The 23,495-nt window shown below is 46.9% G+C and overlaps 1 protein-coding gene across 1 annotated transcript in view; it reads left to right on the top strand.

Moving 5' to 3' along the window:
• Positions 1-23,495, top strand: part of DNAAF9 (dynein axonemal assembly factor 9) — a 125,946-nt gene that overhangs the window by 67,989 nt on the left and 34,462 nt on the right. The window contains exons 19-27 of the mRNA XM_056121428.1: positions 384-434; positions 2,011-2,098; positions 8,881-8,984; positions 10,284-10,430; positions 11,401-11,489; positions 12,216-12,317; positions 12,965-13,082; positions 16,982-17,070; positions 17,831-17,989. Of these exons, the coding sequence (XP_055977403.1) occupies positions 384-434; positions 2,011-2,098; positions 8,881-8,984; positions 10,284-10,430; positions 11,401-11,489; positions 12,216-12,317; positions 12,965-13,082; positions 16,982-17,070; positions 17,831-17,989 (947 nt within the window). The remainder of the gene's footprint in view (positions 1-383; positions 435-2,010; positions 2,099-8,880; positions 8,985-10,283; positions 10,431-11,400; positions 11,490-12,215; positions 12,318-12,964; positions 13,083-16,981; positions 17,071-17,830; positions 17,990-23,495) is intronic.

Raw genomic sequence — 23,495 nt, 5'->3', positions numbered from 1 at the left:
AGATTTTGTTTCTCACTTCTAGTGTGGATTGGAAAATATAAGACATTCTTTGATATGAATATATTTAAATGACAGAATACCATAAAAATATTTTAATATGTTCTCTTTTTTCTTTGATCTTAAAAAATTATTATTTTTTTCTTTAAAGTGAAATGTAAGTGGAGTCTAATACATCCTCTCCACATGTCACAGGCTTATTTAGTTGGGCCTCGAACCCAGTAAGATTGCTCAGTAGTGAATTCTGCCAGCCCTCAGCCCTGACAGCTCAGGATTTGACAGAGGAATGCCAATCCAGTGTCCCAGAAATGATTCAACATAGGGGAAACCTAGCAGCTTTGTCTTAGAAATAGCAAACTGAAAATTTCTTCACTCTTTGGATATAGGTAGAGGACAATGAAGTAAAACTGTTTGAGAAAACCCAGCAGATGGTGATGGTAAGTAGCCTTAATAGGAACATTAGATCAAGGGGCTGGAACGATAGTACAGCGGGTAGGGCATTTGCCTTGAACGAGGCCAACCCGGGTTTGATTCCCAGCATCCCATATGATCCCCTGAGCACCGTCAGGAGTAAATCCTGAATACAGAGCCAGGAGTAACCCCTGTGCATCACCAGGTGTGACCCAAAATAAAAAAAAAAATCAAGCCACGGACATTAGATCAAATATAGAATTTTATAAAAATAATCAAAATTACTTTATTACAGGATTAAACTGGAGGATTTGTACTCTGTCTCATTTCGCATTTGCATTCTTCCCCTTCCCAGCAGAGAAATAAACATTGTGAGGTGCACAATTAGATTATTTCCTTCATTTAAATCTTTGGCGTTTTGAAATTTTCCCAGAGGGTCCAGAGAAATAGCTCAGTGGGCTGATTCCCAGCATCACCTGGTCCCCCAAGCTTCTCCAGGAGTGACACCCCTTCCTCCACTCCCAACCTGCCATAGAGTAGCTCGAGAGCACGGCCAAGTATGACCCAAAAACCAAGGAAAATTTTTAATCTCACAGTACTGTTTAAAGTGAACTCCGATTGGGGGCCAGAAATAAAGTTCAGTGATCAAGCACCTGCCTTGCATGTGTGAAGCCCTGAATTTCAGTCCCCAGCACCCCATGTATGGAACCAGTGACCTCAGGTTGTGTTAGTCTTGTGGAGCTCAGAAGCTGAGGCCAAAATGCAGTTGTCTCTATTGTCAGAGGATACGTCACTGGAGGTGACAACATTTCAGTGCTTTCCACTGTGGAGTTACCCACGTCCCAACTTGTATTCCTTTATTTGGTTTGTGAGGTTTTTTTGGTTTATGTTTTGTTGATGTTTGGTTTTTGTTTTGGCTTTATAAGGTTTCCTTCTTGCCCTCTCTCCTCTTTCCCATACTTTCTAGAAGAAAGTATTTCTGGGCTGGAGAAATACTGTATCAAGCAAAGCGCTTGCTTTGCACATTGCCAACCTGGGTTCAATCCCCGGCATCCCATCTCCTGAGCACCGCCAGGAGTCATTTCTGAGTGCAGAGCCAGGAGAACCCCGGAACATTATCGAGTGTGACCCAATCCCCTCCTTTTAAAAATAAATAAATAATAAAAGAAAATGTTTCTGGCCCCAGGTGTCCATCAGACAGGGCACTTGCATGAAGCTGGCCCAGGGTAGATCCCCGACAGCACATGCAGTCCCCTAGAGCCTACCAGTCTAATCCCTGAGTGCAGAGCCAGGAGTAAACCCTGAGCACTGCTGGGTGTGGCCCAAACCCCCCAAATAAATTGAAGTATTTCAGTCTTTGGAACCTGCACTCAGGACCTTGATAATCTTTTTCTCCACATGAGTCAAGAATGCCACGTAAAATGGCAAAGAGCCCGGCAGTGCCAGAGGCTGTGGGAGAAGTTTGCTGTCTCTGAGGCTGACTCAGCTTTTGAAGACAGGCAAACTCTGGGTGGGGGGTGGACTTTGGGGTGGAGAGAACAGCTTTTGATTCTATAATTATTTATGCTATCAATCACCTCCTTTGTTTTTTTCTGTTTAAAGGGTGATGAATGTTTCTTGGGCACATTTCTGACAGGAGGAGAAGGAGCATATCTTTATCCCAGCCCCCTCCAGTCCTGGCCTGAGGAAGGTGAGCAGCCCTGAGTTATTTGTTCTTAGCTGTGTTCGGTGCCTGCCTTAAACAGGGAGTTGGCATGGATATTCTGATAATAATTCATTTGATTATTTTAAAGGCTCAGTGTAGAATGGCTGTTCTGTAGCTTTTCTCCTTTGATACACCGATTTGGTGTGTAAGAGTACTTACGATGGGAAGGATCAGCCCTGGAATGGTGAAATAACCACAGCACATCCAGTATAGAATCTGAATCCAAGAAAAATCAGCAGTAGGTTTCTGTCAGTGATAAAACACATCTTCACAAATTGAGTAGCTTGATTAAGACAACTAGCATTTATTGTTTCACAGATCTGTAGGCCGTACATCCAGGACGGTTTGACTAGATTCATATTTAAATTCTCATAAAACAGAAGTCAAGGCATCAATCAGACTTAGCATCTCTGGAGGCTCTGGGGAAGAACCAGGTCCCAGATTGGCCCAGAATGTTGGCAGGATGGATGATCCCCAAATGTTGCTGTCAGGTGGACCCACTCTGGGGCCCTGCCCCCTGAGCCCCCCAGCTCAGCAGAGTTCATTCCCACGCCTCTCACCTCCCTGAGTGCCTCCTCCTCTGCTGCCAGAGGATCTCCTTTGCTTGCAGCTGTCCACTCAGACCGGCTCCTTTTTGCCATCCAACACCGCTGACCATGGGTGTGACACCAGGAGATGAAGGTCATGGGGATCATCTGAGACTTCTTACCACAGCCTGCCCACTGACCCCCACCATCCCATCACCACCCCCACTTAATCACTTAATCACTTAACTTCCCGTTAGTCGTCGATTTGCTCGAGCGGGCGCCAGTAACGTCTCCATTTGTCCCTGTCGCGTGCTAGTGTAGCCCAATGGCATCTCTTCGCTCCGGGAACATGGAGGGCCTCAAACCGATCGTTCATGACCTTGACAAAGAAGTCTGACCATCTGGTAGGTGGGCGGCCACGCAGTCTCTTGACATCCCGTGGAATCCAATCAGTAACAGCTCTAGTCCAACGGTCGTCTTTAAATCTCATTACGTGACCAGCCCATCTGATTTTCGACACCTTGGCAAATGAGACAGCGTCCCTGATCCTTGATCGTCGACGGATGTCAGAACTCCGGATTCGTTCTCTCATTTGAGTGAAACGTGATATTCCAAGCATAGCTCTTTCTATTCTTCTTTGGGAGACCTGAATGGCGTTCTCATCTTGTTTGCGTAGGGCCCAGGTCTCTGAGGCATATGTTAATGCAGGAAGAACAGTGGAATCAAAGAGATGTGCCCGGAGCCGGAGGTTCTTCGTCCTCTTAGCTATTTCTTCGACGTTCTTGAAGGCGTTCCAAGCCGCTCTCTTCCTCCTGCGCAGCTCGGGTGCCAGGTCATTTGTCATGTTGACCTCTCGACCTAGGTAGACATAGCTGTTGCATTCGGAGATGGTCATTCCATTGAGAGCGAATGGGGCGTCAGGAACAAGGCTGTTTCTCATAAACATTGTCTTCGTAAGATTCAGCTGTAGTCCTACCTTTCCACACTCACGGTCAAAGTCGGCCAGCATTTGTGCCGCTTGGCTGATGTTTGGTGTTATTAAAACAATGTCATCAGCAAAGCGGAGGTGGTGTAGTTGCCGACCATCTATCTTCACTCCCATTCCTTCCCATTCCAGTCGTCGCATGATGTTCTCGAGGGTGGCACTGAAGAGTTTTGGTGAAATGGTATCACCCTGCCGCACCCCTCTCTTGACATCAACGATCACTTCTTTGTAGAATGGTGAGATCCTGGTAGTGAATCCGCAATACAGCTCACGGAGGATCCTGATGTATTGGGCTTGAATGCCCTGATTGGCTAGGGCTTCAATGACCGCTTCTGTCTCAACAGAATCAAAGGCCTTCTTTAAATCAATGAACCACCCCCACACACATGTAAAATACATAGCCCCACTCCCAAGGTCCTTTTCTCACTAAGTAACAGTTTAAATTCTTAAACCTCATGCTCCTCTAAATTATGCACTGAATGATCACTCCTGGTAAGCCATCGTGCGGCTCTGGGGAGTGAACCCAGGGCAGCCACATGCCAGGCAAGTGCGCTAACCAGTGTACATCTCTCAACCCCGTTCTTATTTTTTAATACAAGTAAAATCATTCTCATTTGTTCTTAGATTTACATTTTTGCTTCATACTCTGTTCCTAGGATTTGTCTAGGTTGTAACCATATAGGCTTTGGAGTCTGATCCCTTAGCTAGCTACAGCCCAGCACAGATTCTCACAGGAGTAGTTTCAGGCTACTCCTCTCTTCCTCTTTCAACCAGTTGTTGGCTCTGTGAAACTGTCACTATCACTGTCATCCCGTTGCTGATCAATTTCCTCGAGCAGGCACCCTGTGACGTCTCCATTCGTCTTAGCCCTGAGATTTTAGCAAGTGCCACATTGGAGGCACTTTCAGGGTCAGGGGAATGAGACCCATCATTGTTACTGGGTTTTGGCATGTTGAATACACCACAGGGAGCTTGCCAGACTAAAGAGAAATTTTCTGCCTCCCAACACACAACATGGGATTGACAGAGAATAACAGTTACGAATACTCCTCTGGGGGTGGGAGAATAAAACAAAGCCACTAGTCCAAGGGAACTGTTTTGTTGATGGGGTGGTTGGTGGTTTTTCTTTGTTTGGGTCCACACCTGTTGATGCTCAGGTGTTGCTCCTGGCTCTGAGGAATTACTCCTGTCGGTGCTCAGGGGACCTTGTGGGATTCCAGGGATGGAACCAGGGTCTGCATGTGCAAGGCAAGCTCTCTGTCTGCTCCCCCCCTGCCCAAAGGAACTTTCAAATTTATTTTGGCAGATCCCAGGTCCTGGATTAGGTTTTTAGGATGCTAGTAGTCCTACATGCCCTAGGTATACCCCCAGGGCTCTTCCTACCCCCTGGAACTCTTCCTTCTGCCCTGGGGCTTCAGGCTACTGCCCTGGGGCGTCAGGCTACTCCTCTTTCAAAAAGGTGGTTCTGGGAGAGCTGGAGTGATAGTACAGCAGGTGGGGCATTTCCCTTGCATGTGGCCTACCCAGGTTTGACCTCCTACATCTGACAGGGTCCCCGAGCACCACTGGGTGTCCCATTCACACCCCCCAAAAAAAGGTAACTAATTTTACAGCCTGCTGCTGCTTTTATTTGTTTTTGTGTTTGGACAATACCTGGCTATGTTCTAGAGAGTGATCAGGTATCTCCATTTTCAGTACAGGAACTGCATATGAATAACAAAAATAGCAGTACTTTTTCTTTCCTTTTTCTTTTTCTTTTTTTTTTGTGTTGTTGTTGTTATCATTTTATTTTGGTCTTGGGGCACACCAGCAGTGCTCAGGACTTTCTTCTGACTCTGTGCTTAGGGATTACTCCTGGTGGGGCCAAGGGAGCATAGGGGGGTACCAGGGATCAAACCCAGGCCAGCTGCATGCAAAGCAAGCACCCATATCCATGCCTGGGACTCCTTTTACCTTGAAATGATGCTTTCAGCTCTTTCCAGAGTTGGTGACTTGCGCTATCAGGAGACTTTTGTCATTCAGCTTTCCATTCATTCTTGTCCTTCAGGTGTCCTTCTTTGTCCCTGGCTGTCACCTTGGCCCAGCAGACTGCCTAATAACTAATCCTCAATAGCAGGCTTCAGAGTATTACCACATCTGTATATAATAACCCTGCATAGTGTCTTGTTTTTATCAGTTTTAGTATTTGGGGGTTCTGGGGGGGTCAAACCTGGCAGTCTTCAGGAGTTATTTCAGGCTCTGTTCTCAGGTATCACTCCTGATAGGTCTTTAGGACCATTTATGGTGGTGGAGATCAAATTCAGGTGTTGTGTGCAAAGCAAGTGCCCTACCCACTGTATTATGCTTTGACCCCTATCTAGTTTGTCTGTTTTTATTTATTTTTATTTGAGGGTCACCCCTAGTGATGTTCAAGGCATACTCTGCAGTGAATGATCACTCCTGGTAAGGCTCAGGGGGCCCTATGGGGCTCTGGGGAGTGAACCCAGCGTGGCCACATGCAAGTCAAGTGCGCTAACCACTGTACATCTCTCAAGCCCCTGTCTTATTTTTTAATACAAATAAAATCATTCTCCATTTGTTCTTAGTTTATGTTTGTTCTTTGTTTACATTTTTACTTCATACTCTGTTCCTGGGATTTGTCTAAGTTGTAACCATATAGTTCCTTCAATTTTGTGGGTCCATAGGTTCTTTTGTTTGAAAATATAAAGTTTATCCTTTAGAGTTCTGATGGACATAAAGATTTTATATCGTTTTCAGCTTTTGCGGATCGTGCTGTCATGAGGTTCTTTTTGTGCCTTTGTTGTGAGACTACACCCAGCAGTGCTCAGGGCTTACTCCTGACTCTGTGCTCAGGGGTCATTCCTGACTGTGCTTGGGAAACCATATGTGGTGCTGAGGATTGAACCAGTATTAGCTGCATGGAAAGCAAGTTCCTTACTTGCTGTACTATCTCTCCTTCGCCTTTTCTTTTTTCTTTTGGTATTTTTTACCCCACAGTATTCGATATGCCAGACACAGTAACAACAAAGTCTCCAATGGAGACGTTACTGGGCCCGCTCGAGCAAATCGACGATCAACGGGAGGGCCTTTACCTTTTGCCTTTTACCCAGCATTAATCAGCCTTACTCCTGGCTCTGTGCTCAGGGATCACTCCTGGCAGGGCTCAGGGGACCATATGGGGTGCAGGGTCAAACCTTTGTTGGCCGCTTGCACTGCGAGCACCCTCCCAGCTGTCCTATACTCTGGTCCCTGTCACGAGGCTCTTCACATGTTTCCCCGTGCCTGTATTACCACACAGGCATTTCTGTTAGGCCCTGTCCTTGCAGCATCTGGAAACATGGCTGCCATCAGTCCTTCAGACCCTGATGGCCCTGCTTCTAGTCTCACTGCCTGCTTCTTTTTCTTACACCAGTCAGCATTGAGATCTCGGGCCAGTTTTCATGTTCGCCTTCCTGGAATGTTTGCCAATTTCATTACTATTGTTGTTAACATCCCCCAGAACGGAACTTTTTGTGTTTTGCCCAAATGAAGGCGACTCCTCCTGTAGGCTTTCCTCTCTCCCTCCTAAAACTTTCAGGGAGCAGAATTAGGGGAAGTGGCGAGAAGTGCCCCAGGCACCACAGATCCACAGTTCTTACAGTTTTCAGTAAAATTTCTCAAATAATTGCCTCTTCATTTTGTTATACAAGTTTGGTCTGTTTCCAGGGACCTTAAGTAATTGTTTCTGTTCTGTTAGTCTGGTTTCATTGCTGCTTTCTTCGAAATGATCTGCCCAACTCTTCCTGGCCATGTCAGAAGTCTCACTCCTGTGACTTTGGGCGGGGGGGGGGGGGGGGGGGGCACACTCTCCCAAGCAGTGTACAGGAGCTCCAGGGCCCTCCCAGAGACTTTGGACCCCACTCTGTGGCCCCGACCATGCTGGGGAGCGCCATCAACATCTGTACCATGTCGTGCCAAGGGTCTGAATCTGGGGGCTTCCTGCATACCAAGCATGTAGTTCAGCCCTTGGAGCAGTTTTCCTGACCTCCCTCAGGACTCTTATTTTCACTTGGTAAAGAACTTTAAATCCACTTGCTCTTTCAGGCCTGTATTCTCTCTGGAACACATATCCTCTCTCTCTTTTTCTCCTCTCACATCTTTTTCTTTTTTGGCTTTTTGGGCCACACCTGGCAATGCACAGGGGTTATTCCTGGCTCAGCCCCCTCCTCTCACATCTTTTTAAACAAATTTCATTCGGTAAAAACTATCTCACTTCGGGGCTGGAGCAATAGCACAATGGGTAGGGTGTTTGCCTTGCACGTGGCCGACCTGGGTTCAATTCCCAACATCACATGTGGTCCCCCAAGCACCACCAGGAGTAATTCCTGAGTACAAGAGCCAGGAGTAACCCCTGAACATACGCCGGGTATGACCCAAAAAGCAAAAAAAAAAAAAAAAAACAAAAACCAAAAAAACTATCTTGCTTCAAATGTCTAAAAAAACTATCAATAATTTCTTAAATCAGAGTTCTTTAAGTTAAAAAAATGTTAAGGAAAAAGAATTTTGGGGTGAGAGGCCAGAAGATACCTAAGTAATAGTCTTGTGACTTACTCTCTTAGGAATTCTTGTGAATTCTCTCCTGGCTTTTCTCCCAGAGCCAATTCTCTCATTCCTTCTAAGAGATTGGAGGATAGCCCTTCCATCAGTTAACTTTTCTGATTGTATAATTATTTTTTGTTGGTGGGATGAAGGAACTTTCTAGCAGTGCTCAGGGGTACTAGGCCCAAAATTTGGATGCTTGGCCTGGCAACAGTGCTGCTCACCAGGATTAGACACAGGGGTATGTGGGGCCATGGGGTGCCAGGAATCAAGCCCAGTGCCTCGAACCTGCAAGGCATGTGCCCCACCCCTTTGAATCATTTCTCTGGCCCTGTTCTATCTAACTCTTTTTGTTGTTTTTACAAGCCCACACTCAGTGGAACTGGGGCAGTCACTTCTAGAAGTGTTGGGGGGCAGGGGACAGTGCAGTTTTGGGGATTGAATCCAGGCCTCCCAGTGCCCTCTAAATTCTCTTCCTGGCTTCTATTTTGTCTAATTCTTATGCAAAGACTCTGATGCCTCACTTTTCCATGAGTCTCTGGGAGGTCACATTAAATACATTGACTTCCCTACAACACAGGCACAAAATTACATAACATAAATGGATTCTCATTATCATGGCTTTCAAAGGAGACTGGGACCAGCCCCCAGAATCTGACCAGCTCTTTTCGTTCCAGGGAAAGTATATTTCTTCTCTAATGGCCTCCTGTTTTCTCATCGTCATCATGGAAGTATCATCATTTCCAAAGATCACATGGATTCTGTTTCATTCTATGATGGGGTAAGTAGTTTACCAAGCTCATGACTTCAGTGTTCAGAAAGTTACCCATAGTTATCAGACATCTACTCTGAACTTGAAGTAGACAAAGAAGATCTGGAGAGGTCTGCCCATCTAGATTCATAAATATGAGTCTCATTAATTTTGTTACTATTACATAGTAGCAAAGAGGCTGAAAAAGGGCTTAGTGAGGGGTTATAAGGTTTCATATGGATATACTTCCCTTGCCCAAAGTAGGTGAAATAAGGCCTTCAGTAGCTCCCCACAGATGTCCTCACTTAAAAACTAGAAAAAAGAGCCTGAAGAAGACTGGAGAGATAGTGCAGTGGGTGGTGCACTTGCCTTGCACGCAGCCGACCCAGCCCAGGTTCAATCCCAGACATTCCATATGGTCCTCCGAGCCCCATTAGGAGTGATCCTGAGTGCAGAACCAGGAAGTTACCCCTGAGCACTGCCAGGTGTGACCCCCAAACCAAAAATTTAAAAGAAAAGGCCAGAAAGAGATAGCTCAGTGAGTTGGAGCACAGGCTTTGGGCAGGAGGCCTGGGTTCAATCCTAGCCACCACATGGTGGTGGGGGAGGGGCAGAGGGAGTAAGAGGCTGCTTCCTATGCAATCAGTTGAGCACCACTTGCTGTTAGCATGGAGCAGAGTTGTGAGTGAATGAAAGAAGCAAAATAGCTGACTTTCCCCCTGAGGACTTAACATTAACCTTCAACTCCAGGGAAGTTTCACCTTTAGAATGATCCTGAAGCTTCACCCCCAACAACAGTTCCTCTTCCCCTTAGAGGGAGGTAGGTTAGCTTACTTTTCCATAATTGTACCCCCTGGCCATGTCACAGTTTGTCTCTCAATGTGATCCTAGAGCAAAGGGCAGCCCTCAATTCTGTCTGGTCTCAGTTTCAAAACCAGTCCATTTGGGAACCAGGAAAGAGATTAGGTGAGGTGATTTGGTCAAATGACTGACCAAATGGATTCTGTGAGAAATTAAGAATTCTGAAAGAGTACTGCCAGGAGTAACCTCTGAGCACATAGCCAGGGATCTGAACACTGAACACTGCTGACTGACCAAAAAAAAAAAAAAAATCTTGAGATGATATTTTCAAGTTTAGGAGAAAAGATCTTTGGTTTCCTATAACACCTATAATTGGTCATGGAAAAGCACATCTTAACTGAATTCCCCAGTAAACCACTTAACATGAAATTAAGCACAGTGAAATTCATATGTGCTCCAACAGTCTGACAGTAGTTGTAAGGGCTTGTATAAACGGCCTTTCGCACTGATGCTCCTTTTTCTCTTCAGGATTCTACCAGTATTGTTGCTGCCCTTCTGATCAACTACAAACGCTCTTTGCTTCCTCATCTCCCAGTTCACTTCCATGGATCAAGCAATTTTCTGATGATTGCTCTTTTCCCCAAATCAAAGATATACCAAGCATTTTACTCAGAGGTAACACCAGACCCTTTCGGTAACAGTGACTCCTACTAGCACTGATAGGTTATTGAAATTGTCTTTGTTTTGTTTGCTGCCGTTGGTGCCAGAAATCAAACCCATCACCTCATCTGTATGAGGCCTGAGCTGTGTCACAGAGCCACACCCCTATGCATGTTTTCCAGGCAGTGACAGGGCTAGAGAGGTGATGAAAAGAAGGGTTGGGAGGACTGCTTTCTAATCCCTTTGGGTCCCAGAGTGGTGCTCCTGCCTTTGTCAGGGAGCGCCTAAAGGCTTGTCGGCTTCTAAGAAAAATCTTCTTTGTTCCCTTTCAGTCCTAATCAGACTCATTTTCCACTTGTCTCTTTGTTGTCCGTGGGGCTCTACCTATTGCATCAAAGCCCACGCTCTCCCCACCCACGTCCTCCCTTTGCCTGATCTCCACCAGCAGGCTCTCTGGCTGCTGAGGGAGCTTACCACGTCTCATGTGCTAGATGATCCACCAGAGACAGAGTAGTAGCCCAGGCCAAGTGACCAGGCCACCGCAGGACTAGTGGACACACTTGGAAAGGTGTGGCTGCAGGTACCTTCCTGAGCTGTCTGTCCTTCGAGTCTCGGCACCTCAAGACAGCTCTTTCGGGGCTCTCCAGCCTCCCAGCAGGGGTCCCTTGGACTGCTGCTTCCTTCTGTCCCTGTCACCAGAGGAGGACACAGCTACGCTGCCAGCACGGTGTTACAGGACACCTTCCTCCATGCTTCCGGCCTCTGAGGGAGCAGAATCCCTGAGAGGAACCCAAAGAGAGTCGGGCATTGAGGAGGATAGAGCAGAATCGCTTCAGGCATCTGTTTTTGAAAGCAGCTCGTTTGTTATGATGTTTTCTCTCAGCACTCACAGTCTAGATTTTCAACAGCCATCAAATCCCCATGTGGATTCCATATCCTGTTGTTGAGTTTAAAGTGTTCTTTGCTCAAATTCTGTTTTGTTTAGGTCTTCTCCCCCTGGCAACAGCAGACTAACTCAGGGATTTCTTTAAAAGTGATCCAGGAAGATGGATTATCTGAGGAACAAAAGAGATTGTAAGTGGCTGCCTTGGGTGTTTGTGCTGCTTCCCTGAGTGGTGTGGGTCTGCTCCTTGCAGCAGGATGGCAGTTACATAACCCAGGTCATGGCTGTGGAAAGGGCTGCCAGCTTGCAGGTAGCCAGTGCCCTTGGGTGTAAAAAAGCCAAGAGAGTTGACATCCACTAAGAATCAGAAACCTGCTATATTACCAAGGCGCTTGGGGAGCCTTCCTATGTGGGCACACCAGCTGTCAAGAGCTAACCTCTTTTTGTTGAAGTCATTGAGCCACTTATTTTGGAAGTGTTAACCCTGCCTTGGACTCTAGCTTAAAAGCAGAAGAACTAATTATTTAAAATGTATGTTCTGGGAATACAGTGATAGTACAGCAGGTAAAACGCTTGCCCTGCATGTGGCCAACCTGGACTTGATAATCCCTGCATCCCCTGCTGTCCCGGAGGGCTGGAGCAGTAGTACAGCGGGGAGGACGTTTGCCTTGCATATCGTGTGGTCCGCTTAGCATCAACCAGGAGTAATGCTTGAGTGCAGAGCCAAGAGTAACCCCTGAGCATTGCCTGGTATAACACCCCCCCCCAAAAAAAAAAGGAATGACTCCTGAGTGCAGAGTCAGGAGTAAGCACTGCTAGGTATGACGTAAAAAAAAATCCAAAAAATAAAAATTGTCACTATAGTATATGTGCAGTAGAGAGATAGAATTCTAATCTGTAAGCTTTTGCTCTTGCAGACACTCCACTGCACAGAAGCGTTTCAGTGTCCTGAGCCATTCAGCCGGAGAGAAGTGGAACCCTCTGAAGCTGCTCTCAGCCAAGCTCCCACAGCTGGACTCGTGAGCACTCGTTTTCCATTTGTCACTTTTTATGTCCCAGCCTTTTAAATGTCCACAAAGGGGAAGGAAAGAAGGATGTGGCTCAATGGTGGAGCACTTGCCTTGCATGTGTGAGACCCTGTTTGATTCCCAGCACCACATGGTCCCTGAGCAGCCTCCAGGCACAGCTGAGTGTGAACCCAATAAAAACAAAATAACAAGTAAAGAAAATAAAATGTTGGACTGGAATGATAGTACAGTGTGTATGTCACTTGCCTTGCACACCACCTATCTGGGCTTGATCCCCTATGGTCCCCTGAGCACTGCCAGGAGTAATTCAAAGTATAGAGCCAGGAGTAATTCCCGAGTGTCCTAGCTGTGGCCCCAAATCAAGTAAATGAATAAATAAACCTAAAAAATAAAAAAATAAAAAAAATAAGCACCTCAATGTTTGTTTTCTAAGTTTTTTTTTCCCCCCCCTTTAATCCCCTCTTAGGGATTATTTAAGGTGGAAGGGACACACTATGTGCAATTTAATTCTCTGCAGAGAATCTCCCTAAGGTTTCTTTTTCAGCAGTTAAATGAGGCGGTTTTTCATGTGACTAGGCACATTCAAGCAAAGCTGGTGAGGGTAATGTAATAGCATTGTCTTTCGTTTTGTTTTTTAGGTTTCTCCAGAACTTTGCTGTTGGCAGCATTAGTCGGGAGCCTGTGGTGAGGATGCATCTCCCAGTCCTGCTACAGCAGGCTGAAGTCAGCCCTGCCCCGAGACTTGAAAACGACAAGGTAAAAGAGCTCACGGAGCTAGGCTTGGTAGCTGCCTCCCGGTCTGGGTTGTATCTGAAGCTGCCTAGGCACTGTCCCTTTTAGAAGATAACTCTCCTCTTGGGTGCGGATGTGATGGTCACATGTGAAGCCCATTCCATACAGTGACTGTGTCCTCACTGACCCTGGCCAGGCGGACTGGCAGTAGCGAGGCCCTGACATCTTGCCATGCCCTCCCCTTACTTTCAAACCAGCTCTTTCACACTCTTGTTACACGCGCTCAGCTCTTTCTAGTTGTGACAAAGACTAACCTGGCTGTGAGTGATACAACTGAACCTAGTATAATGGGAATGCCTTGTTAGACAGGCTTAGCTGGCATCAGACAGACAAGGAGATCTCTTACAAACATAGTCTTCTTAAGAATTGGTTTAAGTCTTCTCCCCTACCTCATGCTTCCCTTCCCAGGCCTCGCCCACCATTTCTTAGGTGCTCTGTCATAAATATACTCAAAGAGGACATTTGTTTCCATTAAATCAGAAAAATAGCTACAGAAGTATGGGGCCGGCCAGGGATATGACTCAAAGGTAGAGAGCTTGTGACTTGCGTGTACAGGTTCCTGGGTTTGATTCTTGGTACCACATAGAACCACCTACCCCTGAGCATTGCTGATATTGGCATGGTGGTCCTTAAGCACAGCCAGACCTAAGTACCTCCCAATAATAAATGCATATAGAAGCACTAAGCAATAGAAACATTGTTTTTTCCAGAAACATTGTTTTTTCCTAGACAGGAATTGAGGGACTGGAGAGATAGGCCAAACCTGGTTTGATCCCAAGCAACACTTATGATCCCCTGAAAACTGCCAGAAGTAAGCCTTGAGCACTGCTGGGTGTGGCCCCAACATTCCCCCCAAATTTTACTGGGGGAGGGCTACATTCAGCAGTGCTCAGGGATTACTCCTGGCTTTGTGCTCAGGGATCACTCCTGGTGGAGCTTTGGGGAATCATATTTGGTGCCAGGATTGATCCAGGGCCGGCTGCATGCAAGGCAAGCACCTTATCCACTATACTCTCTTTGGCCCCAGCCCCCCTCCCTTTTTTTAATTGAAAGCCTGAAAATGCTCACTTGTTTCATGTTTTCAAGATCTGGAGAACTGGCATTAAGGGCATAAAGTAACTGGCTGTAAGCATGTGTGCTGAGTTCTGGAGATTGGGCCCTGGGCCCTGAACCAAGATGGGCCTCTGAATGTGAGGATAAACCAAAATCCAGTTCCATGAATTCGGCTTCCAGACAGGCAGAAATGGTTAGAATGAGGGAGGAGAGCTTCCGGTCCCCACAAAAGACAAGAATCCATCTCTGTAGTCAGGGGACTGTGTATTTTCCAAAGGGCAGTGGCACTCTCTCTCCTGCCGCTTGCGTTCGGTGATCTCCGACTGCTTCCCGCACCCTAGAGAGGCTGAGGCCGATGGGTAGGCAAAGGAAGGAATGAGGGCCAGGCTGGTCAGTATTAATAGCAGTTTATTCCAATCTCCTCTCTAGACTCCTCTGATTCCTCTTCTGCTTCTCTCTCTCCACCCCCTTCCTCCTTCTTGCTTCCCCCCATTCTCCTTCTGGCCTCTTGGTCTGACTTTGCCCCCCTCTACTCTTACAGTCTTAGTTTATATAGCAATTACATAGGGTGGGGATCCAAAGGTGGGTTAAACATTAACAAATCAACAAAGAGAGGTAAGACCACTCCTGCAGGAGATTAACTCAAGGACAAAAATCTCATCTAAAGAGATTACTCCAGATTACTAGGAGATCTGCTCAAGGGTGGTATCCCAACAAGGGTGTGTCGCTTTTTTCTTTCCTCAGCTAGTAATCCACTTAAATAGTTGTGGTAAATCTACTAATATTTCTAGCAATGTCATTCTGTATATGAGCACAGTAAGAGATATAATTAAGGTTTGGTTCTTCCTGAGGACATCTCGCTGTATATTCCAGACCGCAGTCCTCAGGCCAGGTTAGTCTTCCTAACCCCCAGCAGGGTCCTACTCTCATCGTTACTTTTGGATCATGACAGATTTGTCCATGATAATGCCCTCAACTTATAGTTGAGTATTGTGGTTCTTTGGCCTGGCCCATTTCGATGCCAGGGTAGCTCACAGCTTGGCCTGGGTCCGTTCAGTCCCTCGTCGGGACCCTGCTTTTGGGGTGTTGGGAACTAAGGGCAACTGAGTCAAGAAAGCAGATGCCCAAGAGCAAATATTATTCGGAGTCAATCAACTCCCAAGTTATAAAAGTGTAATATTAGCTGTCTTCCTGTGTCCATACAAAAAGGACATTGTTTTAAAGTAAACTGTGCAGAGAATGGAGAAAAGCAATATTTTTTTACAATACAAGTTCAATGTCCTAAAAGGATCTGATCTTACAAGTTAACAGAATCTGATTAGAGAAAAAGGTGATTAACTGGTTGGGGAGAGCACAGAGAAGAGTTTATAGATAAACACAGAGGAATGGGAGTGACTCAGGAGCACTGTGATGGGTGTAACCGGATTAAACCTAAGCTCCCTGTGGCAATGGAGAAAGGACAAACCAATGTTATCCTATAGGGGACCAGCTCAAATGATGATCACTACCAAGCAAGTTTTAGCCTGTTACTTGTGAGCAGGCTTGTTGAAGTGACGCTTACTTGTGAAATAAAATATGATATATCGGGGGCCAGAGCCATAGTACAGCAGGTAAGGCATTTGCCTTGCACACATCTGACCTGGGTTCTGTCCCCAGGAACACATATGGTCCCTATGTACCACCAGGAGTAATTCCTGAATATAGAGTAGCCCCGTAGCCCCTGAGCATAGTCAGGTATTGCCCCCAAATAAAACAAAACCCCAAAAAAGAAAAGAAATATAATACATCCATACAGAGGCCCTTGTAGTGCAATGTAATTTCCATCAATATCCTTGCAGTGATTTCCTCTCCTTCCCTGCTTGGCCCCTTTGTGGACTTTTAGTTTCTTTGGACTATCTACTGAAGGAGAGCACTCTTGTTATTAATTGGTCATATGCTAAGGTTAGATCACTTCAGCTCAGCTCGTCCACCCATTAACATTCTATGGGCTGGAGCTAGAGGATAGTACAGTGGGTAGGGCACTTGCCTTGCATGCAGCTGACCTGTGTTCCATCCCTGGTACTATTTCTGTTCCCCCAAGCACTGCCAGGAGTAATTCCAGAGTGCAGAGCCAGGAAGTTACCCCTGAATGTTGACAGGCCGTGGCCCCAAACAAAAAACAATACGTTTATTCTACACAGTTGTTTTTTGGGGGGGATTGGGTTTTTATGGGATTTTTTTTGTTTGTTTTGGGTCAGTGATGTTCAGGGGTTACTACTGGTTCTGCGCTCAGGAATTATTCCTGGCGGTTCTCTGGGGACCATATGGGATGCTGGGGATTGAACCTGGGTTGGCCGCGTGGTGGCCAACGCAAACACCCTATTGTCACTCCGACCCTTCTACCCAGTTTTCACCCTTAATTCAAGTGTGTGGTTTAGAGGACATGGGAAGCTAGACAGAATCCTCCCCGTGTCACTGTTGTCCTTTGCTCAGTCTGCCTTGCCAATGGCATTTTTCCCCAGTCTCAACTTTCTGCCCACTATCTTAACTTTTTGATCATACCCTGTTCCACAGAACATATTATAATAGTAACACTGTATGTTACATGGTATCTTCTGTGTGCCAGGGACTGTTTGGAGCGTTTTGCATACATTCGCTAAGTCAATCATCGCATCTACCTACCAAATGGGCTCTGTAGCTGGATCACACAGCTGAATGGAGGTGCTGAGTTTCAGATGCTGCAAACCTGTTCCCAAAGTCAGTTGTCTTAACTTCTTATACAATGCTGCTTTCCGGTTGAATCACAAACCCATAACTTTTCTTTCACGCAGATGATTATCAACATTATAACTGGCCTCCCAGGCTGCTTTGCTAGTGAGCTTGGTGCTTTCCTGGTCACACTGCATAAGGAGTATGGCAGGTTAGTGGGAATGTTGTCCTTGCTTGGGGAAAGGGTTGGTCCTTGGCCCTGATAAGGCACTGGGAAACCTTTGACACTTGTCCACCTCAGCACAATTGTCATCACCCATCCATGTATACACTGGACACGTGCGCTAAGCACTTGTGACATGATTGTGGGAACACATCAGTGTATCAGAAAAACGGCAAAATCTCTGTCCTCTCCAAGCTCACAGTCCAGTTTGGGAAGACAAAGTATTAGCCCAGTGAGGAAAATAGTACATTAGTCAGGAGTCCTGTGGAGGGGATAGAGCAGGATAGTCCTGGGTTGGGAGAGGGATTCCCTGAGTGCAGAACCAGGAGTAAGCCCAAAATACCACGGAATGTGGCCCCCCACCAGAAATAAATAATCACTACTCCCATTTCCATTGCTCATACTCTGTGAGCCACTGGATTCTTCACCTTTCCTACTTCTGATTCTTAGCAAGGGTTTTGCCTAGCGCCAAATTGAAGCCATTTTATTGAGTGGTCATTTGAAAAGTGGCTCCCTGGTCAGGGGTCTTTCTCTGAAGACCTGTGCTCATGGACTTTAATCCCGTAACAAGATGTTTCCCACTAATCATGGTTTTAGGATGCTGGCTGCTTACCCCAACCAGCGCCCTCTCCCTTGCTCTCTTTGGCATGAGCCCACTGAGCAGAAAGTCTATGGAGCACCACTTATCACACTGCAATCCACCGGCAAGTACAAGCCCAGCGACTGAAATCACATTTGCCTTTTTCAGGTGGTTGGTGTACCGCCAAGTCCTGGACAGCTCCAACTGTTTCCATGCTGCCCACTTCCAGAGATTCCTTTCGGGTGTCATGGAGGCACAACAGAACCGCTCGGCCCGCCACTCAGCCCACATCCGCAAGAAGGCCAGACTGCTGGTGGTGCTACAGGGGTAAGCAAGCCTGCCAGGGGCCTGGGTCTGGGGGCCTCGCTGGTCCTGTTCTGACGTGTGTGGCTGACCCCGGAACAAACCACCCAGGCATGAGCAGCCCGTGCCGCACAGAGCACCCTCCGGTGGCCCATTACCCTTCTGTGGCCGGTGTAGCCAGGGTAGCCTGCACACGAGTCTTCATTTTGGTTTCGACATCATATTCCCAGAATGCCGGGAACTGGGAGCGTGTTTTCTGGGCAGGACTCTTGGCTTGTCCCTGAACGGTTGTAGACCTTAAGCCTCTTTGGTTCAATCCTCCTTGCTGTGGTGCTGCAGAGAGTACCCCCACCTGCCCTGAGCGTTCCCCAAAATCCTAGGTGAGGAGCACACCTGATCCAGCATGGGAAGGGGCAAGAAGCCTTTTTTTGAGGGGGGGGGGCAGCAGAGGGAGGGAGTTGCTTTGTATTAATTGGCCTAGATATTATTCTGTGACATTCATACTTAATGAGATGCAAGAGGGTTGCCAGTGTCTGAGATTTTCATAGCTCTTATCTTTATGGGATAGAAAGAATTCCAAATCCATGTACTTCAGTCATTTGCGAGAAATTCACCAAGTCCTCTGGTCATTCTCCAGACCTGTTCAATCCCTTGGAGTCCGGGCTGCAGCTTGGGTTTGCTCCACTATGGGGCGCCCACCCCGCTTACATCTTAAACTCAGTGCCCTGCTAGGCGAAGTCAAGTGCCCTAAACTTAGGCAACCATCCACTTCCTGTGTGAGGCAGGGTCATTCATGGTTGTTGGCTGGAGGCCACGTTTCGCCCAAGGAAGCTCTCTTGACCTGTTCTAATGGCTTCCAAAGAGGAAGACCTTTTGCTACGTCAAAGAGAACACGCGGTGTGGGGGCGGGGGGAGCGGTGGCTGGAGAGATAGTAGGGCCAGTATTCAATCCCTGGCATCCCGTATGGTTCCCAAGCCCATCCAGAGTGATCCCTGAGTGCAGAGCCAGGAGTAAACCCTGAGCACCACCAGGTGTGGCTCAAAAACAAAATAAAAGAACATTCCAGGTCAGAAAATCATGGCCTGTGATACTCTTCTCTAGTGGTATTAAGCTTGGCAATAAAGCAGCTTTTGGCATTCTCACAAGTGCTTTTTGTACTATGCTATGTATTTTTGTGCTCATAATAATTTATATTTGCTTTGGCTAATTGTTTCCAGTAAAAAATAGGCCTAGATCCAAAGCTCTGCTTGGTCTTGTTTGTTAATGGGTGCACACTGGAAGGCTGGCTGGGGGTCCTGAGGCCAGAGGCAGTTGGGCGTGTGCAGCCCTTTGGGCCATTTTCCTTCTTTCTCCCTTGTCCTCACACCTGCCCTGGACCTGCCTGTGCTGTCCTGCTTGTGGGCTGAAGTCAAGAACCCACAGAAGAAGCATTTGGGCTTGAGGTCACTGGCTCTTCTTCTGCTATTCCCATCCCTTCTGTTGGTTAAAGGAATTAATCCGGATTAGCCCAGCTCCATCACCTTCTGCTCCTTGCCAGGGCTGAGGGTCTTTGGGGGTGTGGACCTGGAGTCAGACTTGTTAGCTTGACCCTGTGCATCTGAAGACATTTGCATCTTGCATCACTTTAGGACCCTGAATGACTCCCTGCCTCTGAGGTACAACTCGGCCAAAACTTCAGCTTTCCTGACTGCCCTGGACCGCAGTGACAGTGTATGGCCAAACCTACTTTTGCCCCTGCAGAACCAGCTTTTGCGCAGTTACAGTCAGGACCCCTGGGACCCCCAGTAGACTTCTTGACTTCTCGCTATTGGCCTAATACTGTAGCGGCTGTGCTTCAGGCCAGACTGTGAGGCTCAGCAGGGCATCTCCGAGTCCTCCTTGTAGCATGTCCTTTGCCTTGGGGATTTGACCCAAAAGCCCAGCATTGGAGTTACTGGTGAAGGGAAATCCCGGAGGCTGAAACTGGAATTTCAGTTCTTGATTGCGACTTTTAATTTCATTTGTAGCATTCTTTGGGGAGAGGCTGGTGGCTTTCTTGTGCCCCTCGAGTTGCCTGGTCATGTTTGATTTACTGCAGCCGCAGAGACAGCGGTGTTGAGCTTTGACATCAAGCAGAGCTGTTAGTTGTTGTCTTGAAAATTGAATTAGAGTATTTTGAAATGATGAAATTTTAGAAATGGAGGACAGACTATTGGTTGCAAAGAGTTAGAGATGGAGTGTGGGGGTACAGGAAGGAGAGGACTGTGACTCTAGGAGAGCCTGAGGAACCCTGTGGTGTTAGACCCACTCACTGGCTTGACATGCTAGTTGGGGTAGGGCCCTGCACAGCTGACAGTGTGTAAAACTGACTACAGAGCCAGGTTGCAGCTCAGTGGTCAGAAGTTGCCTGGTTTGTCTGAGGTTCCTGTACCCTGTGGCCCCCAACTAAAAATAAACAATATAGTTATACATACAAGTCAGATGAGGGCAGTGTGATTTTTAAAATGTTGTAAGTAGAGCTGGAAAGAGAGTACAGTGGGTAGTGCACTTGCCTTGCACGTGGAAGACCCAGGTTCAGAACATCACCAGGTGTGGCCCCGAAATCAAAAATAAAAATAAAATGTAAGCAACTCAGGAACAACTGTTTATACTTTAGAATATTGTAAATCACATTTGGAATAAAATCTTTCAAAAATTGAAATAGTGTAAAACATGTAGTTAAATATTACCCTAAACTACAAAACATAATGGGCTGGAGCAATAGTACAGTGGGTAAGGCATTTGCCTTGCACATGGCCGACCTGCGTTCGATTCCCAGCATCCCATATGGTACCCCTGAGCACCTCCAGGAGTAATTCCTGAGTGCAGAACCAGGAGTAACCCCTGTGCATTTCCAGGTGTGACCCCCCAAAAAAAGCTACAAACATAAGACAGAACTTAAAGTCAAGAGAGATAGTACAGGAGCTAAGGTACTTGCTGTGCACATGGAGGCTCTGGGTTCAAATTCAAGGACTATAGATGGTCCTCTCAGTACTCTCAGACTGATTCCTAAGTACCACTGAGTAAGACCAAACCCCCTCAAAAAAAAAATCTTTAAAGGATGCAGGAATAGAATATTAGGTTTTTAGGGGATTTTTTGCTTTGTTTTGCTTTGAACAAAGCAAAAAAAAAAAAAAGCACAGCAGTGCTCAGGGCTTACTCCAGGCTCTGCACTTAAGGATCACTCCTGACCAGCTTGGGGGACCATATATGGTGCCAGGGATTGAACCTGGGCCAGCCATGTGCAAAGCAAGTACTTTACCTGCTTTACCTCCGGCCCCTGCAATACTTGTTTTAGAAGAAAAAAATTGCTGTCTTTTGGGATTCTGTTTTGTTTATATTTTATTAGGGAGAGTGCAAACATAAAGCACTGTTTTGGGGGCTGGAGTGATAGCACAGCGGGTAGGGCGTTTGCCTTGCACGCAGCCGACCTGGGTTCGATTCCCAGCATCCCATATGGTCCCCTGAGCACCACCAGGAGTAACCCCTGTGCATTGCCGGGTGCGAGCCAAAAAGGAAAAAAAAATAGCACTGTTTTGCCTTCATCAAGCTACTGAGACAGTTTAAGTCAAGTGTCCAGGTACAAGCTCTGGCAGCTGGAGTTGGGAGTTCCTTGCATGTGGGAAGGCACAGCAGAGGGCTGAGAAGCCTCCTTAGCAAGCAGTGAGTAGGCCAGGCCCTGCAGAGCCCCTAGCTATCATCTATATCAGAAATCCTCAAACATACTTGGACTATTGCTCAGTTTTTAGAAAAAGAATTACTAGTGCCACCCCACCTCTCCACCTCCCACCTGAAGTCTACCTCCTTTTTGTTTTGTTTTTGTGTTCAGGGCTTACTCCTTGCTCTGTGCTCAGGAATCACTCCTGGCAGAGCTTGGTTCAGGGGACCTTATGGGGTGCTGGAAATTTAACCCAAATTGGCCACGTGCAAGGCAAGTATTTTCTCTCCAGCATCAACTAACTGTACTATCTTTTTTTTTCTTTTTTTTTTGCGGGTGGGGGGGTCACACCCAGCCATGCACAGGGGTTACTCCTGGATCTGCACTCAGGAATCACCCCTAGCAGTGCTCAGGGGACCATATGGGATGCTGGGAGTCAACCCGGGTCAGCCACGTGAAAGGCAACACCCTACCCGCTGTACTATCGCTCCAGACCCCAAGTGTACTATCTCTTTAAGTAAACAAAGTGCCCCCTGCTCCACAAGCAGCATCTGAGTCTAGTACTCAGCTGGATCATCCCAGCATCCCTGGGGTAGTATCACCCATCTTGGGAAAAGACTGCAATAATTTCACCTCACCAATAAGATTCATTTTTCACTTAAGCTTTTTCCATTAAAATCAGTGAAGAGAGGGTCAGAGAGATAGTACAGTGAATAAGGTGCTTGCCTTGTGTGTATCCAACCCAGAGTTGATCCCCAGTACCCCATATGGTCCCCCAAGCCTGCCAGGGGGGAGAGCCAGGAGAGAGTCCTGAATACTGCTGGTTGTGGCCAAAAGTAAAATCAGTAAATATTGGGGTTAAAGAAGTAAAATAGCAGGCAAGGCAATTGTCTTGCACACGGCAAACCCAGTTCAATCCTCAGCACCCCATGTTGTTCCCTCTACAGTGCCAGGAATGATCCTTGATCAGAGCCAGGAGTAAGCCCTGAGCACTGCCAGCTGTGGCCCAAAAACAAGAAGAAAATCAGTGAAGATCATTTATCTGACCCCATTTCAATCCACAGCACTATAAATTGTCTCCAAACCCCTCCAGAAGTTATGATTTAAGCAAGGAGCTGGAGTAGCCTCTGAATACCACTAAAACCCAGAAGTTAAAGGGTAAAAGGAAATCATAGCTCCTGTAAGAGCTTGGAGACCATTCAAAGTGAACTAGAGAGACAGTGGAGAGGACACTTGACTTGCATGCAGCCAGCCCAGACTTGACCCCTAGTACACCATGTCCCCTGAGTCCCTCCAGGATTGTTCTCTGAGACCAAAGTCCTGAGCACAGCTGGGTGTATACCCCACAAAAAAGAAAAAAAGGAAAGAAAAACACCAATGTACTGCTCTAGAAAACCTGGGACTGCCCCAATCATACTCTCTAAGGAAATCCTGTTGTAGTAAAATGACGTAGATTGGGCCCAAGCAGTAGTGAGGGGGCTGGTAGGGATCTTGCCTTGCACGTGGCCAACCCAGGTTCAATCCTTGGCATCTCATATGGTTCCCAAGCACCACCAGGAGTAGTTCCTGAATGCAGAGCCAGGATTAACCCCTGAGCATCACCGAATGTGCCACTCCCCCCCCCCAAAAAAAATTTAAATGACCCAAATCCTCAAATTTTACCTGGAAATCTTTCAGATCTTTTCTGTCCTCTAAATGAAAGTGGGATAGCTCAGATGGCAGGTACACTCTCGGAGTCCCAGTTCAATCCCAGGTGCCAGCATGGTCCTCTGAGCACTGCATGGAGTGGTACCCCCTCCGAAGAAAAGAATGTAACACTCAGCAACAGGAAAATGAAAAGTTTCCCATCAGTT

The sequence above is a fragment of the Sorex fumeus genome, unplaced genomic scaffold (assembly GCF_029834395.1).
Source record: "Sorex fumeus unplaced genomic scaffold, SorFum_2.1 ptg000044l, whole genome shotgun sequence".
NCBI classification, from domain to species: domain Eukaryota; kingdom Metazoa; phylum Chordata; class Mammalia; order Eulipotyphla; family Soricidae; genus Sorex; species Sorex fumeus.
This window is presented reverse-complemented; position numbering and strand designations above follow the sequence as displayed.